Raw genomic sequence first — 18000 nt, 5'->3', positions numbered from 1 at the left:
TCATGCGTTTTTCCTTACTCAGGGACTTCTTTTAATGTGCATGAAGGCAGCAAAATCCAGTTTCAAACCTAAGCCCCTTATTTCTTTCAATTCTTCTTGAATACTCTCTTGCTGTAGAGCAAGCAATAAAACTCTTCAATTATCTGTGCTACAAGTTTGCTCTTTTAGAGACTGATATAATTTTTCCTTCCTATTTGCCTCTTGCAGAGGCTCAGAATATGGTCCTGAGTCCATGTATCAGCTGTAAATGCAGAGCTGACAACATACAATGATGGTATTTAACCTGCTGTCAACACTTTCTGATGAAATAAAATATTAACTGTGGAAGTTTTAGGCTATGCCTTTAAAAATTAGTTGCAGATTTTGAGCAGAAAAGTAGAAAAATATAAATAATTCATTATTGAGTATAAAAGGGAAAACAAAAGATTATTCTAAACAAATTCATTGGATAAATGTTTGGGGTAAAAGGAGCTGTATCGTAACAATTCTTCACATTTCACTTCCATTCCCATTTCTTTTCATTTGTTCTCTGATCTTGGCTGCTCTGCTTTGCCTGGGAGATCTTGAAGGTCTTTTCCAACCTGGTTAATTCTGTTCTGTTCTGTTCTACTAATAACATTGCTTCTGGCTGACCTTGAGATATGAACTAACACTGCTTTCTCCCAGCTCTTCTCTCTCTCTCTGGTACAGGGGTGTGGGGGAAATTTGGAGGGGCAGTGGAACAGCTCCCCTGGTCTCTTTTTGACCAGGGGGGGTTTGTGTTGTTTGCTAATTGTAAATATCTGTGTAACATTGTAAATATTGTGTATTTTGTACATAATCATTGCATTCCATTGTAGAGAGTCCTTTTTGCTTGTAAATTCAGCCTCATTTGTTCTAACTGAGTTGGTCTGGCTCAAAAGTTAATGCTGGGGGGAAACTTCAACCCACCACACTAACCATCAGGATAAACAACTTCAGCTGATGAATTTTAACCTGTAAAATTCACTGGATTTGTAGCAAATGGTGCACACTGTGATAGCAACTGTCTTAGCTACATAAAGGGGCACAACAAAGTAGAAGTTTTGCCATCCTCCTTTTGATAAATAGCGTATTACTGACAACAAAACTGGAAATCTATAGAAAGGTTGTCAGCTTCAGACCAAACTTCCTTTTATTTGCATTAAAGCTGTAGATCCTAATGTGCAGGGAAAGATCTGTGATCCTTGACAACATATAACAGCAAAAACTTGGATGGATGTAGGCACACTATCTTGTTGCCTTCAGACCAGCTAAGGCCTAACTGACTTACACTGATCTTCACTTCTGATGCTGCTGTGCGCTGGGTTACACCCACATGGGGCGGGGGTGGGGGGGGTGGAAAGGGGCTGGTGGGGGGGGCATTGTGAGAGCCCTTCTTCCCCCAGGGGACAAAAGAAATCTGATCCAGGTGGATTTGGCTTCTCTCTTCCAGGAGGAGGGGTCCCCCAGATCTGAGTTGGTCTGTTCATCTCTTCCTTCCTGTCCAAGAAGACTATGAAGGAAGAGGGGCATGCTAGCCTTTTTTTTTAGTATTATTTTAACATATTTTTTTCTTTTTCTTTTCTTTTTCTTTTTTTCTTTTTCTTGCCTGTTTGAAAGGACCCAAATAACTGAGAACTTAAATCCTTTCAAATCAGGTATTAAGTATGTACATGAACCCACACATCTACTAAGTAGGATTTTAATGCTGCTTTTCCAAAAGATAATCACTTTCAGGACAGTTCTGTAAAATTCAAATATATTATTTTCATTAAAAAAGGTGTTACTGAGACACATAATGTATGTAGAGGTATTTAACATTCAGATTTAAAAATAAAAATAATTTTAAAAAAATCAACAGGACTGCAGCTATTTAATAACTATGTAATTTGAGAGAGGCTATTAAAAAGGACTCCAAAAGTCTGTCCTTTACCCAAAACAATGAGCCAGGGATGACAGAAAAATAGGCACTACAGTTCCAGAAAATATATTAAAAATTGCTCAGTAATTGTTTCTATTAGGGTGTGAAGGTTGTAAATGATTAGCAAAATCAACTAAAGGATTGGTTCTAAGTACATAGTACACTAAGACAAAAGATAGTAAACAGCTTAGTTGTTTTTTTGTTTTGTTTTGTTTTAATAAATTTAATATATTTTCTCCATATCTGCATGGGGTTATTAGTGATAGAAAACAAATAATTTGAGAGGAAATAAGTCTCTCTATGAGCAGAAAGGAACTGTTCAGGATGCAGGTTTCATTTTTAAAAAGTTCCTCTCTACTTTCATTCACAAAGTTATTTTCCCATTCTTCTTTTAACTTCCACTTGTTCTTTGCTAAGTTTTTGTGCATTTCCCACAAGCAGTTTGTGGAAAATGTAACTCTATACTGTTGCCTTCCTTAAAAGTAGACATCCTAGAGACATTATTTCAGACTGTGTTGATGTAAACTTTGTCCTCTGTTCTCCCTTTTTACAACTCATTTTACTGCAGCTGAAGTTTGGCCTATGAAATTTCTGGGGCAAAGATGGTGATTCTTTCAGAAGACATCTGCCTTATTGCAGGTGCTATAAAGCTATTAAGACAAAAAACGAACTCTGCCTCAGCAGCTCTACCTTATTATCACTCTGGAAGGTAAGATGTTGTTTGCTTTCTTTCACCATCTGTACTGCTGTCATTCAAAGAGTTTATAATCTGCCTTATGAAATGAGAGAGACACCCAGTTTTCACACTTCTATGTAAGAGAAAGGCAGAAAAAGGCATACGAGCAGAAGCCACCACTGATTAACACAGCTTTGCAGCCATGCTTCCTACAGTGTGGCTGCTATTAGTTCGTTATTTCTGCTACAGCCTGTGGAGAAACATCTCATTTATCTCACCAGCCCACTCTGCTGATTGGTGGGACTTAACAAACTAGACTGGTGTACAATCACTTACCTCTTTCAGGCAGCATTCTCAGTGAAGTTTAAAAAAAGAATATGAAGCCCACAAGGTCTCACTTGGTCAAGATGGTTCATCCTGCCAAGCCAGATGGGAATTTTCGACAGCAAATAGGGATTTGTTCTTCAGTTATAGTTACCACAAGTACCAGGAATCCATACAGACTACCATTCCCATGCAAGCACAGCTTACTTTTTTCCAGACTCCTGAAAAGATACTAAGCCTCCATAAACTGTGGAAACTCTTATGTCAAATCTCCTCTGGAAAATGTTTGTTGAAAACCAGTATGCCTTCTTCAAGCAACATTTAAAAAGAGCTTCTTTGAACATCAGGACATTGCAATTAGATTCAACACATGTGTGTAGTTATTGTCTGCTCTGTTGCTTCTACACTAAAGCTCTTGTCTGAATGCCTGCTGTACATACAATCCATTTGACAACATATCTTGCAGCTGCTTCTGCTAAAGCTTCTGGAGGTGGCTCTGCCATCTCATAACACTCTCTTCAGCCACCATATTTGATCTATCCATTTCCTTTTACAATAAATCACAAACAGGGGCATAAAAATAGTTACTAGAAAATCCCACTGACTGAAGTAGTTTTATTGTTTCTTCACAGTTTGTAAACGTGGCATCACTACAGCCACAACAGTCCTTCACTTTCCCTTCAGTTCATACTGGGTTTAAATCAAATATTTGCCCAGGTGCTGCACATCACAGTTCTTGAAACTGAACTTCTGCCCACCATCCTCATCTCTGGATTTTCTGTTGTGGTTGTCAGGGAAGGGCATGGGAGTCTGGAATTGTGTGAATAGCTGAATAGCTACAACTAATTTGCTCTTTCTTCCTACAGAACGAAATAACCTTAGTGCTACTGGTGTGCTTTGCAAGAAGCAGCTGCAACTTCCAAGTGAAAACTCTACCTAATGTTTTTCCTTATAATAAGGCAATCTATAACTCAAAATAACCAGAAAGACAGGTGTTTATTTTTACAACACAGATGTAATTAGAAATGTCTGATAGGCCAATAAAGACTTGCAGCAAAGTGCAGAAATGTTCAGGGTATGTCTTTTCATTCAGAAAGTTGGCATTATGTTGGTCTATGCCCTGTTCTTTTACCATTCTTTTTCTTTGCACCCTAGAACAATGCCTCAGAACAAACTGATGACACGGTTGTATAACTGCTCTATTTAGTGTTGTCTGCTCTTTACTATACCTAACAATTGCCTTGCTATTAAAGTATAAACAGTAGGCCTTATTGCTTTCTAGCATATTTTGCTGAATATGAGCACAAATGCTATACCATTAAGTGTGTGCAACTGATTATATTGTAACTTTTTTTTTTGTTTTCTCTCCTTATACAATTAGTGCTCAAAGTTGGTGAAAATAGCTTCTTCTAGTTTTAAAAATATTGTTAACAGCTTCATGGGGATTCTCTCCCATGAAACAGTGAAGGCACCCACACATTATTTTCCTCCTGCTCAACTGCTAATAGAATGGTTTTCTGCTCCAAGCTGAATCTGAGCCTCCGTTAATTTTCCAAAATTGTATTCAGGTGAATCTACAGCTTTAAATGAAGTTTTCATCCATTTCAAAACATTTATGCCAAAGGTTCAGAAGTCATGAGTAAAAGTTCTTTAGCCCTTCTATTTCTCTGAGAAAAAGAATGTAAGACCAGTGTGTCTGGTAGAAGATATTGCTTAAGACAAAGCCACTAAAGATGGCAATTCCAGTGTCTTTACAGATGGGCACAGTACACAAGAGTCTGCCATTGAAAACAAAGGTCTCAATGCAGCAAAAACTGCAGTAGTGTTTTAGTGTTTACATGCAGACATTAGACAGAGGCATGAGAGAGTGCCAAAAGTGATGCAGCAATTCTGCTGCTACATGTTTGTGAGCTCTAACAATAAGTAGCTGGTGTCCTTTCTTCAGGCAAATTCCTTTTGCTCCTGGGCAAAGTTACTCAAGCTTACAAACACCAATTTACATTACCTGTTCAAAACTGCATGTAATACACCACGCAGAAGAGCCTCAAGATACATAGTAACAAGATACAGTCTAATTGAATAGAACTTTCAGATTAAGTAGAGATTTTTGTAACCTAGTAGCAGGTTTTGACAAGTGCTCTCTATATATCTGCTTTGTTTTCTGGTGTAATTTTCTTCTACAAACTTAATGTGCTTTGACAGACCTGTCTGCACCCCATTCCTGCCACCATCCTAGTATCAAGCACCATGATGCTGCTGAAACCAGTTTTGTCAGGAAGCAGACTTCAGAACAACTATGTGATTGATAGCAAAAGCTGCATATGTGTCAGCAACTTCTCACAATAAAGTCTGCGAAGTATCATGAGGAAATGAAAACAAATGGCTATTGCATACTCCATATTTCAGTGACAAGACTGATGGATACCCAAGAGAAGATACAGTCTGGTGACTGCATCTTTTTGCCAGGCTACTTTGCTTAGGATCTTCAAGTGTGAAATTGAATAAACAATGACAGCCTTTCTCCTTACACACTGTGCCCCCTCCCCCCAACCACTGACTAAATCTTTGAAGTTCCTCTTTCATAAATTAAATTCTTTGATTAGAGTGACTGAATTTTTTTAAGGTGATATTCGTACTGGTAACTTAGCAGCTTCTTGAAATTTACAGATAGAGATTAAACCCAGGAGTTTCAGAGATCACAACACTTGCAGAAAATTACTGCTGCTCAATAGTCCAATAGATCCACCTTAATTTACACCACCTTAAAGAAAGAGCATGCAAGGAAAGGCTGTGGATTTCAAAAGAAGAAAATGAAACAAAACAACAAAACACAAAGTTCTGTTCTATTGTTTCTCCAGAACTTTGAGTAAATAATATTACTGAATGATGAGAAGCCAGAATAGTATTTGTGTCAGACTGTAGTGGCAGAAAAACTGAAAGTTAAAAAACCCATGAGAAAGTAAAAGACCTGAATGAAGAAGCATTATTTGGAATAGAAAAAGTGCCACTGTCTTGCTCTAGTTATCACAAAGGATGTTAGAGCAATACTTGTGCAAGGCCTTGCCCAAGGCTGAGGTAATGTTAAGACACTTCCTTGGAGCTCCAAGGTGTTTACATTCATGCAGCTGGCAAGTTAGATATTCTTCTGCCAGGGAAGTGGGCTAAACCTTAACTATTGTAGGAAATTTAAGAAAGGAAGATATAATTAATTCAGATAAAGATGTTACCTACTTCTGTTTTAGCTCAGCTGAATAAGACTGTAAGGAAAATGTTGGAAGAATCTGAAGTCCCAGAAATGCAACTGATAGGCCTGCAGGCTATTTATTATGCTGGAAAGCTGTAGTGGTGTGAGCCTTAACTAGAGTTTAAGAGCTGAGATAGTAGAAAACTGAGAGTTCCTGCACTGCCTCCCGACCCCTCCTTTTCCCTGATAAGGAAAAAAGAGAGAAAGTAAAAACAAAAGGGGGTAGGGGAAAAAGAAAAGGAGGTAAATCTACCAAAAAGATAATCTGGATTCAGTTTGGAAGTAGGAGAAGTAAATATTTAAACAAAATATATCTATAACAGTGTGACCATTTGAGGCTGTGCCTTTAAGAAAGAGACAGTGTTGGGAACACTCTGGCTGTATGTTTTTGTATCAAAATGAAAACATGATATTCTAAAAGAATTTCATTGGTAGATGGGCAGAATGGAACTTTAAGTTTTAGGGCAGTTGGATTTTTTTTCGGAGTTTCAGCCTGTTCTGCCATTCCAGCCTGTTCTGCTTCTCAGCCTGTCTGCTTCTCAGCAAACTAGCTGGAGCTGACCTTGAGATAAGCAAAACTAATGCCTACATGTGCTTTTGAAGGCTAATAACATCTCTTTTCCCTAATAACTGCCTTTCTTTCTCTCTCTAACCCCTTTTTGGGAAAAAAGGGAGGTAGGGGGAGAGAGAGGGGGTTACAGGGAGGGAAACCCTCCTCTCGAGGAGGGAATTTTGTTGTGTTGTTTTCTTTGCTGTATATTTCTGTATATATATATATATATATATATATATGTAGTAAAATACTGTACATATACTGTAACCTGTATAACCTGCATTCCATATATGCTTGTAAATATAGCTTGCTTCTCCGACTGAGTTAGCTGCAGTTTCTTTCTCTGTGGGGGAGGGAGAGATAGGCCCTCTCTCAACCTACCACAAACAGTAACAGGGAGAATGTACAAGGGTAAGGAATAAGGATGAATAGGAAAATATAAAAAACCAAATTTGGATGGCCTTGTATCTCCCTTGATATATGTGGATTTCAGTCTTTTAGGGAAGCGTGGATGTGGCAGGGAGAAGACCAGACCTGACCACGTGGCAGAACCAGGAGGCTAGCAGCAGCTGTTGGTCCTTTTGAACAGGTAAGGCAGGAGCAAAAACAGCAAATGGCCACAGCATCTTCCTTTTTATAGGCTTGCTGGACAGGAAGGGGGAGTGGAATAGACCACCTTCAACCCAGGGGACCCCTCCTCCTGGGAGGAGGAAACCAAGTCCCTCTCTGTTCACCTGGATCAGGTTTCTTTTGTCCCCTGGGGAAGCAGGGCTCTCACCGCCCTGCCCCAGAATGGGTGTAACGCAGCACAAAAGCTTTATGCTGGATGAAGCTAGAGATGCTGTCCTCGAGAAAATACTAATCTCCTTCCCCCCCACCAATTGCATAAACCAGATTGACTTTTTAAAAATAAAGTATCTGCAATTATCTTCTCTAATTTTGCCCCTCCTCCCCCCCCAGTTTCTTTTATGAGATGATTTACAGTTCTTAATAAGGGGTATTAACATTACTTAATATATGCTGATTAGTTAGCTTTCTTTCTCATTGGATCTGGCACAGGGAAAATACCTCTAAAGCCAAGACATTTATTTAATTTTCTCTCATGGGCCATTGGAGTTTACATCACAAAGCAGACATTTGCCATGCATGTTTCCTGTTTGTATGTAGTATTTTTTATATATTACTAAAGCTGCACATAGTCCTTGCATGCTGTTGTGAAAGATGAATGGCACATGATATAATTAAGCAAAATACAAAACTGTTTAAAAAAAAAGTTTATTTTAGTTTTTAGATTAGATTAAGGTTTGCACTCACTAACCCCCAGTCCATGCAAGGAAAATACAACATTTCAGCATGGCAGTATCAGTACATCCCTTACACCTGAAGATTTCATTTTGGACATTGTAAATATTCCATCTGAGCATGACATAGTTTTTGCCCACAAAGTGACTGCAGATCCTAAATCAGCATGCCCCTTTGCAATTACTGGGCGAAGCCTAAAGAGGCACCCTGGCGTTTTGCTCTGTGAGAAGATAACGAGACCATGGAAGATTTTGAAATTAAGTCCAAAACACTACTCTTGACTGAGTTACTGTTACAGAATCTTCATGTGGAATCATTGTCCCCACACCAGGAGACAACGTCACAATGCCATCATTAATTTCTGTGCTTTGTGAGTGTGAGCCTTTATCTGGGGTTCAAGCTGAAATTGTTATCACACTTCAGGATGACTATCTCTCAGAATTATCACTAGAATCCCTTGAATTACTCACACCAATATTACCAAAATTACAAAATGTTTCTAATGTCTGTGTTTCTGAACACATGCTAATTACTCATTCTACTTCCAACTATACTACTCTATTGAAACTCCATGCCCTCATCTCATGATCCAACTTCTTTGTCTGTCAGGCCTTTTCAGGGGAGCAGACAGCTGATGAGAATATTGTAAGTCAAAATAGGCATCAGTACCATGAGCACCATGCCACATAGTCCTTTATGGATTTACACAGTCCCATCTTAACAGCAGTTAAACTGTTGCCCTTGTGCTATATATCAGAGGTTAAAGCAGAGCAGAGTAAAACCAGAATTGCCACAATTCAAGCCAAGGTACTGTTCTTTGTTTTGTAAGCTTAATGGCACAAGCATCTTATTCTTTATTATTGTCTCCTGGTAGTAGTGAGACCTCTGAGCAACAAGAATGAGCAGAACTACACAAGTATCTAGCCTAAGTGCTTCCATTGCAATCAAGAGCAGTGGCAGATGGAAAGAGGAACTGCCCAAGTAACTGAAAAGACCACAGCTGAGGAAACAAACACTTCCCCAGCCAGATTTCTAGCAGAAATGGCACAGGAAGTCACAGGACAGAACTGCAAGTATTTTCCAGCCAAACAGAGTGCAACAACACATGACTAGAGAACTGTAAATGTAAATATACCTAGAGATCTGTAATAAAAGTGGGAAGGAAAGTGGTGTGAGCAATAAAAGACAGGTGGGTCTTAACTGGAAACAAGACTTCAACACAGTAGTTTCCGGTAAATACACAGAAGATTTTATGGCATGGTGAGAAATTTTTACAAGGCTTCCTCTGGAATACTGTGAATTTAGAGCTGAACAGGAACAGAGAAAAGCATGTAGGATGCCTGAGGGGAACGGGAAATTGTCTGTGGTGGGACCATGGGGATTTGCCTAGTTGAACAATATAAAACTGCAGAAGTGTCCACCTCAGGCAATAAACATTTCTTCCTTTCCCTTATTAATGTTAAGAACAATTTAGACTTCAACATTTTAATGTAATAACCTGGGAGACAGGACATAACCTATATCTAAAAGAAGACAAAAAAATCATTTTCTCAAACATTATTTCCTTTCATTTCTGAGCAAGTTATCTGGAATGCTAAGCCACTCAAGGTAATGAAAATGTTGCTGCCTACAAAAGGAGTGGGAAATGAAACAGTTTATTGTCCTCCTTGACTTCAGCAGCAGTGCTGTAGGCAACAATCAGAAATGAAAAACACCAATCCATGATATATGCTGTAGTGGCGTGGGGACCTCTGTGTTTGATTACAGAAATTAAGAAAAAAAACCACCACTCCCTTGAGGTGATCTGTCAAAAACCAAACAAACTAAAAACTAGAACAAACCAAAACAAAAACCACCAACAAAAAAACCCCAAAGCTAAACAAACAAAAAAACCCCAAACAACCAACCAAACAAAAAATCAAATCCAGCAGCTAACAATTTGGTTATACTTCTCTTATTTTATCAAACTTCTCAACAGTGCTAAATAATGCTGGTTCCGTACAGTCAGTGACAAAAAACCAAAATCAAGCCAAATAAAATCAGCTACAGTTGACACACCTGAATAGCCCTATGCTGCCGCCATTGATGCATAGTCCTATCTTAAACACAACTTCTCTTAAGTGACACTTCCTTTTTTTATAAAAAGAAAGCAAACAAAAAATGTATTGTTTGCCAAAGCACTGTGGAGCTGGTAAGGTAGGTTTGCAGTCCAAACACATCACAAAAATCATTCAAAGGATTTGGGCACTTATGCCCAGAGGTATATCTGTTGCTAAGTGCAAAGAATTTCAGTCAATCTAGCAAAAGTGTATACTTTAAACTGAACAAGTTTTCAAATAGACAGCCTGCAGTAAGTAGAAAGGTCTTTTTCTACCAGATTTCAGAGAGGAATAAAATACCTTCAAAAATGCATGGAATGTGTTTTGTTTGTTCTTGTATTTAGTCAGTTTGGAAATATATTTCACTTACAGCAGGTATGAATTTCTAACATGAAGGGAAAAATATGCTATGAAAAGGCTGTAAGGCTTACTTACCTTTTTATATGTTTTCTCTTCATTTGGCTTTCCAACAGCTACATCACCATTTTCAGTAACAGACGACATCTAACAGCAGAAGTTTAAGTAATAAATAAATTGCTTTTGAAAATATTCAGAGAACAGTATACAGTTTGCTGTCAACTTTTTGCTAAATTCAAACTTTTTATAGGAACAGTGAGTTGCCATGGACTGTGTCATATCTAGGATTGTCCAGGAAGACTAAAAGGGCAGCACTGCACCGTGACTATGCCCAGCACATAACTGAATTTACATGATCCTCTGTTTCTCCTTCTGCAAAGCATTATGCAGGTCTACAGGAAGACCATGCAGTGAAATCTTGTTCTGCAGCCTGATATAGGAAAGTACAATGATGGGCCAAACTATGAAGCTTGTGAGCCAGTGGCATGTCTCAGAGGTCCAAGGCCTTTGCTGTATCTCCTCAGAGGAGCAAGGCGGTATTTAACATCGCATATTATTATAGCTGTAAAGCAAGGCTACATCAAGAATAAACCAATAAATTAGAGATCACCTGAACAAGACACTCCACATGAGACTGCCAAAGTGAGTAAAACAAAAAGCTGCAGCAAAAATATGTCTTAAAATCATTCTAGATTTTGCCAGCGTTCCCATTGGAAGCATACGTACCCTTATGAACAACAGGAAAAGTCATCTGGAGCTGACAGCAGAGATCAAGCCATTCACTGGTGTGATTAATGTTTATCAGAACCTATTAAAAAAAAAAAAAAAGCTGTTATCAATATCCCATCACATATTTACATCTCACAAAACAGCTTTAGATTTCTTTTTTCCACTATTCTTCAGCCAAAGTAAGAAACCATCTACAAGTGGCACTTTTCATGAATTATCTCAAATAACTTGGTTACTAATAGGTCATTTAAAGGAACTAACAGTATTACGTAGGATAAAAGCTGTGCAGTCTGATTTTCCCTTGTCCAAGATACAGAATAGAGTAGAGTAGAGTAGAGCAGAGTAAAGTAGAGTAGAATAAACCAGGTTGGAAGAGACCTTTAAGATCATCACATCCAACCCATCATCCAACACCAGCAACCCTACAATAGAATATTTATGTAGAGCAGTAGACACACATGCGCCGGAGTGTAGTGTAATTATACATCTTTCTCCATGAGGACTTCAAAAGACAAATACTTATAAACCCCATTCACTTTGAACAGTCTGTAATTTAATTCCACCAAAGCAAAAAAAAAAAAAAAGCAAGTGGAATGGCAGTTTGGAGGACTGCAAACTGAGTAGTTGTAGGTAACAAATAAACTTAGTTTGGAAGTTTTCCATAATGGTAGTTACTACCAGCATAACTTCTGTGAGTAGTCTTCCAGAGGTGAGCTCTTTCATTGTTAAAACAGCTTGACTAAACATATGAGAAAACATTACATAGTCAAGTACTACGTAATACCTCTTTACAATGAACTCTCCCTCCCATCTTCCACACCTGTTTTAAGCTGCATCAGTAAAGCTATTCTTCAAATTAATTTCTCAACCACACTGGAAGAGAATACAGATCTCATTTTATTTCAATGCACCTTGTGCATACTTGAATACCGATTACAAAAAAATATTCCCAGAACTTCATTAACCATATTTAGTTTTCCAGTAGTCTGGAAAGTATGCAATACGGTATCACAGTATCACTGAGGTTGGAAGAGACCTTGAGGATCATCGAGTCCAACCTGTCTCCACAGACCTCATGACTAGACCATGGCACCAAGTGCCACATCCAATCTCCTCTTGAACATCTCCAGGGACGGTGACTCCACCACCTCTCTGGGCAGCCCATTCCAATGATGAACAACTCGCTCGGTGAAGAGTTTCCTCCTCACCTTGAGTCTAAACCTCCCCTGGCACAGCTTGAGACTGTGTCCCCTTGTTCTGGTGCTGGTTGCCTGGGAGAAGAGACCAACTCCTTCCTGGCTACAACCACCCTTTTGAGAAGCAGGCTATTAACTGCACCCAAGACAACAAATGGAAACCTGGGCATTCTGAGAAAACAATGCCTTCTTAGAAAGCAGTCTTCTACTGCTACATACCAGTAACAGCCACATTTGCTGTAGCCTTCACGCAATTAATGTATTTTAATCAAAATTCCTTTACTTGGACATGTATTAGTGTCATCTTACACATCAAACTCCTACATAAAGACAACAGCTTGGGTTTGGTAGCTTTTACACCGGAATGTACTTTAGCTAACCTACCTATATTCATAAGTTTAACATTAATTCTGACACATGTTTGCAGCTCTATCAATATGTAAATACAGACATCAAGAACTTCTGTTAAGATATCTTCTGTAAGAAAAGAAATATAATTTTAATCAGCAGTAGGAGGAAGACTGTTTTATCTACTGATCCCTGGGTAAAACCACCAGCCACTCCACCCCCCAAGTCATTCTGCACAGATACTCATGACTATCGCTACAAGATGCTGTATTATTCTCTAAACAGTCAGCAAAAGCCAAGTGTGAGTGCAACATAGGAATTTTCTTTCAGTAGGAATCTATCAAGAGAATGCTCATGCCTGACATGGAAGAAAAGCCTGCCTGTTCCCAGCATAGTCAGACAAATAATTCAAGAATACTTCATTCTTGTGAAAATACCCTCCTGTAATACGGCCAAGGACAGGAAAACAGACAATGAGATCCCATGTTCAGTAACTACTGCCATTCATCCACCATGAAGGTAAATTTTTCCTATCTATGCCAATTTATTTAATTCCCTGAGGCATCTGGAATAGAATTGTTTCAGTTTCTAATGCTCTGAGAAACAGAGCACTCAGCTTTAACTTAATTATGGTTGTATTAAGCACCTTTCAAGATTTTTACTGTGACAACTGTATCATATTCCATGCTAATATTATTTAAAAAAAACCCAAACAAACAAGAAAAGAAACAAACAACAACCAAAAAACCCAACCCAACAAACAGGTGTTTTTTAATCTTATTTCTCCCTGCTCTGTAGCTTCTGAAATGGTGCAGGGTGCCTTCTCATGTGCTTTGTATCATGCATAGCAAGAGCTACTGTTAGTTCTGCTGTTTAACATCATAAACGTGGGTCAAAACTTAACAGCATTGGACCTGCTTTCAGGCTCAGCTGTAATATTTATCACAATAGCAAGAAACTACTGTAACTAAAGCATTGGATCACTGCATGTATCTCACAAAGGGCAAAATTACAATAAAGCAAGATGAGGAGGAAGGTGGAATGGAGCAGGAAAACATCTATTATAAAAAAATGCTACTGGTATTCAGTGAAAGACTGGGCTAAAAAGATCTCTTAATCAGCTTCTTAGACAACACTTACCCTATGTGATAATGAAAGCCCAGCAGAAATTTAAAGAGCGTTTTCCCCAAAAGCTCTCAAAGACCTCATGAGTAGTGAGCAGTGAAAACTGGCCTGACATGTTTAGTTTCTGAGGCACAAGTCTAAAGCCTTTAATTTCGACTTTCTATTCAGAAAATCTCCTTGTCCTAAATATAGACTTAAAAGAGTAGTACCTAGACAATATATGCTTCAACCTTTAAATGAAGAAGGTATCATTTATAGTTTAGTTTCTCATATTGGAATTGTTGAATCATATGCCTCTTAGGTAACACAAACTGCAATTTCCACTATTCAGGTGGAAAAGGACCATATGCATTTTCCTTTAAAGTTACATGGGTGCCTTTTTAATTTCTTTGCCTAGCCAGATCATAGTATCATAGTATCAGTCAGGGTTGGAAGGGACCACAAGGATCATCTAGTTCCAACCCCCCTGCCATGGGCAGGGACACCCCACACTACATCAGGCTGGCCAGAGCCTCATCCAGCCTGGGCTTAAACACCTCCAGGGACAGGGCCTCAACCACCTCCCTGGACAACCCATGCCAGGGCTTCACCACTCTCATGGGGAAGAACTTCCTTCTCACATCCAGCCTTAATCTCCCCACCTCCACCTTCATTCCATTCCCCCTAGTCCTATCACTACCTGATTTCCTTAGAAGTCCTTCCCCAGCCTTCATGTAGGCCCCCTTCAGATACTGGAAGGCCACAATTAGGTCACCTCGGAGTCTTCTCTTCTCCAGGAGAGCCCAAACTCCTTCAGTCTGTCATAATAGGAGAGGTGCTCCAGCCCTCTGATCATCCTCGTGGCCCTTCTCTGGACATGTTGCAGCACATCCATATCCCTCTTGTAATAGGGGCTCCAGAACTGGACGCAGTACTCCAGGTGGGGTCTCACCAGAGCTGAGTAGAGGGGGAGAATCACCTCCCTTGACCTGCTGGCCACACTTCTCTTGATGCAGCCCAGGATCTGATTGGCTTTCCAGGCTGCAAGTGCACACTGAGAGCTCATGTTGAGCTTCTCGTCCACCAGCACCCCCAAGTCTCTCTCCTCAGGGCTGCTTTCCAGCCAGTCACTGCCCAGCCTGGATTTGTGTCTGGGATTGCCTCAACCCAGATGCAGGACCCTGCACTTGGTCTTGTTGAACCTCATGACGTTGGCTTGTGCTCACCTCTCCAGCCTGTCAAGGTCCCTCTGGATGGCATCCCTTCCCTCCAGCATGTCTGCTGCACCACACAGCTTGGTGTCATCAGCAAACTTGCTGAGGGTGCACTCAATGCCACTGTCCATGTCACCGACAAAGATGTTGAACAAGACTGGTCCCAGGACTGATCCCTGAGGGACTCCGCTTGTCTCTGGCCTCCACTGGGACATGGACCCATTGACAGCCACTCTGGGTGTGGCCATCAAGCCAGTTCTTTATCCATCTAGTGGTCCAGCCATCAAACCCATGTGTCACCAGTTTGGAGACCAGGATGTGGTGCAGGACAGTATCAAAGGCTTTGCTCAGGTCCAGGTAAATGACATCAGTTGCTCGCCCCTCATCTATTAATGTCACTATGTCAACTCTGCCCTGCCCACCATGCAGCCACAGTTTTGAAAATTGAGATAACAGATAACATGTGAACTTCTGATTCAGCTTCTCTTTTTTGTTCTTGATTTTTTGATGGAAATTTCCTTATATAGCAGTTATTAACCTTTTACTAACAGCATAAGGCATTAATTTTGACAGACCCACAGCTTCCAAATCAAACTGCTGCCTTGTCATGGCTGATATTTAATTTTTTACTTCCCCTCCCCAGATTTTGTGACAAACATTTTCCCTGGCAGGCTTCTACTGTGGCTAATACATACAGAAAGAGAATCTTTGAAAGAAAACATATTGCTAGCTTTTTCAACTGACATCACAGGATCACAGGATGTTAGTGGTTGGAAGGGACCTCTGAAAATCATCAAGTCCAACTGCCCTGCCAGAGCAGGACCATAGAATCTAGCACAGTTCACACAGGTTGCACATCCAGATGGGTCTTGAAAGTCTCCAGAGAAGGAGATTCCACAACCTCTCTGGGCAGTCTGTTCCGGTGCTCTGTGACCACCACAATGAAGACGTTCCTCCACATGCTGAGGTGGAACCTCCTGTGTTGTCATTTATATCCAATACCCCTTGTCCTATCACAGGGTGTAACAGAGAAGAGTCTATCCCTTCCCTCTTGACACCCAGCCCTCAGATATTTATAAACATTTATTAAACCCCCTCTCAGTCTTCTCTTCTCCAGACTAAAAAGCCCCAGGTCTCTCAGCCTTTCCTCATGAGGCAGTGCTCCAAACCCTTAATCATCCTGGCAACCCCCCATTGGACTCTCTCAAGTAGATCTCTGTCTCTCTTGAGCTTGAGAGCCCAAAATTAGATGCAATATTCCAGGTAAGGTCTCACCAGGGCAGAGTAGATGGGGAGGAGAACCTCCCTTGATCTACTGGACACACTCCTCTAAATGCGCCCCAGGATCCCCTTGGCATTCTTGGCCACAAGAGCACATTGCTGTCCCATGGATAACTTGTTATCCACCAGGACTTCTAAGTCCTCCACAGGGCTGATCTCTAGCAGTTCACCTCCCAGCCTGTACTGGTGCAGTTTATTATTCCTTCCCAAGTGCAGGACTCTGCACTCGTTGAACCTCATTACGTTTGTCTCTACCCAGTTCTCTACTCTGTCCAGGTCTTGCTGAATGGCTGCACAGCCTTCAGGTGTATCAGCCAAGTCTCCCAGTTTGGTATTGTCAGCAAACTTGCTGAGCAGACACTCTGTCACTCTGTCCCCTCATCAATGTTGTTGATAAAGATGTTGAACAGGACCAGACCCAGCACTGATCCCTGGGGTACTCCTCTAGTTACAGCTCTCCAGCTGGACTTGGCACCATTGAGCACCACTCTTTGTGCTCTATTTTGTAACCAGTTCCTAATCCATCTCACTGTCTGTTCTTCTGTCTCACATTTCCTGAGCTTGCTCTCAAGGATGTTATGGGAGACAGTGTCAAAAGTCTTGCTAAGGTCAAGGTAGACTACATCCACTGGTCTCCCTGCATCTACCCATTCAGTTACAATGTCACAGAATGCTATCAGATTAGTGAAGTAGGATTTCCTCTTAGTGAATCCATGTTGACTGCTCCTGATAACCTTCTTCTCTTCCAAGTGCCTAGAGATGATCTCCAGAATGAACCACTCCACCATTTTTCCAGGGAGGTGAGGCTCCCTGGTCTGTAGTTTCCTGGAACCTCTTTCTTGCCCTTTTTGAAGACTGGAGTGACATTGGCTTTCCTCCAGTCCTCAGGCACCTCTCCTGTCTGCCAGGATATTTGCAAAAATGATGGAGAGTGGTAGAGCGACAACATCAGCCAGCTCTCTCAACACTCTTGGGTGCATCTCATCAGGGCCCATGGACTTGTGGATATTCAATTTATGTAACTGATCCCTAACCCAGTCTTCTTTGACTAGTGGAGAGTCCTCCCTTCTCCAGGCTTCTTCTCTTTCATCCAGGGACTTCATAGTGAAGTTCAGTCTTAGGAGTAAAGACTGAAGCAAAGAAGGCATTCAGCAGCTCTGCCTTCTCCACCTTCTCAGCTTTCAGGGCTGTCTCCTCATTCAGCAGTGGGTCCACACTTTCCCTATTTTTCTTTTTCCTACTGATATATTTAAATAAGGTCTTCTTATTCTCTTTTAGTTTCTTTGCCAGTTTTAGTTCCAAGAGGGCTTTGGCCTTCCTTGTTACCTTCCTATGTGCCCTAGCAACTTCTCTATAGTTCTCCTATGTGAAAAGTCCCTTCTTTCATGAGCTGTATCTTTCTTCCATGAGATTTCCTTCAGAAGCTCCTTGCTCATCCATGCAGGCATAATCTATACTTTCAAATATGAGGAATAAAAAACAAACAAAAAACCCAAACCAAATCACACTTAAATTTTGCAGTCAGCAATACTTTCATGCATTTTGAATAACCTATTTATTAGAGATATCCACTTTCTAATCCTTGGGGTTTTTTAATGTAGGAAGATAAAAAAACCCCAATGTCATAATGGGACTGCAGACTGCTCAAAAAA

The 18000-nt window shown here is 40.4% G+C and overlaps 1 protein-coding gene across 3 annotated transcripts in view; it reads right to left on the bottom strand.

Moving 5' to 3' along the window:
* The window catches only part of PIP5K1B (phosphatidylinositol-4-phosphate 5-kinase type 1 beta), a 91605-nt gene extending 80319 nt beyond the window's left edge, over positions 1 to 11286 (bottom strand). The window contains exons 1-2 of one of the 3 annotated variants that reach the window (XM_054178466.1): positions 11203 to 11286; positions 10555 to 10623 (exon numbers count right to left, since the gene is read on the bottom strand). In XM_054178466.1, the coding sequence (XP_054034441.1) occupies positions 10555 to 10623 (69 nt within the window). In that variant the 5' untranslated portion in view covers positions 11203 to 11286. Of the gene's footprint in view, positions 1 to 10554; positions 10624 to 11202 lie in introns of those variants that run through there. The other 2 variants (XM_054178467.1, XM_054178468.1) reach the window with 2 other exon arrangements.
* Between the last annotated feature and the right edge of the window lie 6714 nt (positions 11287 to 18000).

Source organism: Dryobates pubescens, chromosome Z, assembly GCF_014839835.1.
Source record: "Dryobates pubescens isolate bDryPub1 chromosome Z, bDryPub1.pri, whole genome shotgun sequence".
Taxonomy (NCBI): Eukaryota; Metazoa; Chordata; class Aves; order Piciformes; family Picidae; genus Dryobates; species Dryobates pubescens.
The sequence above is the reverse complement of the archived record's forward strand: the minus strand, read 5'-3'. Positions and strand labels throughout refer to the sequence as shown.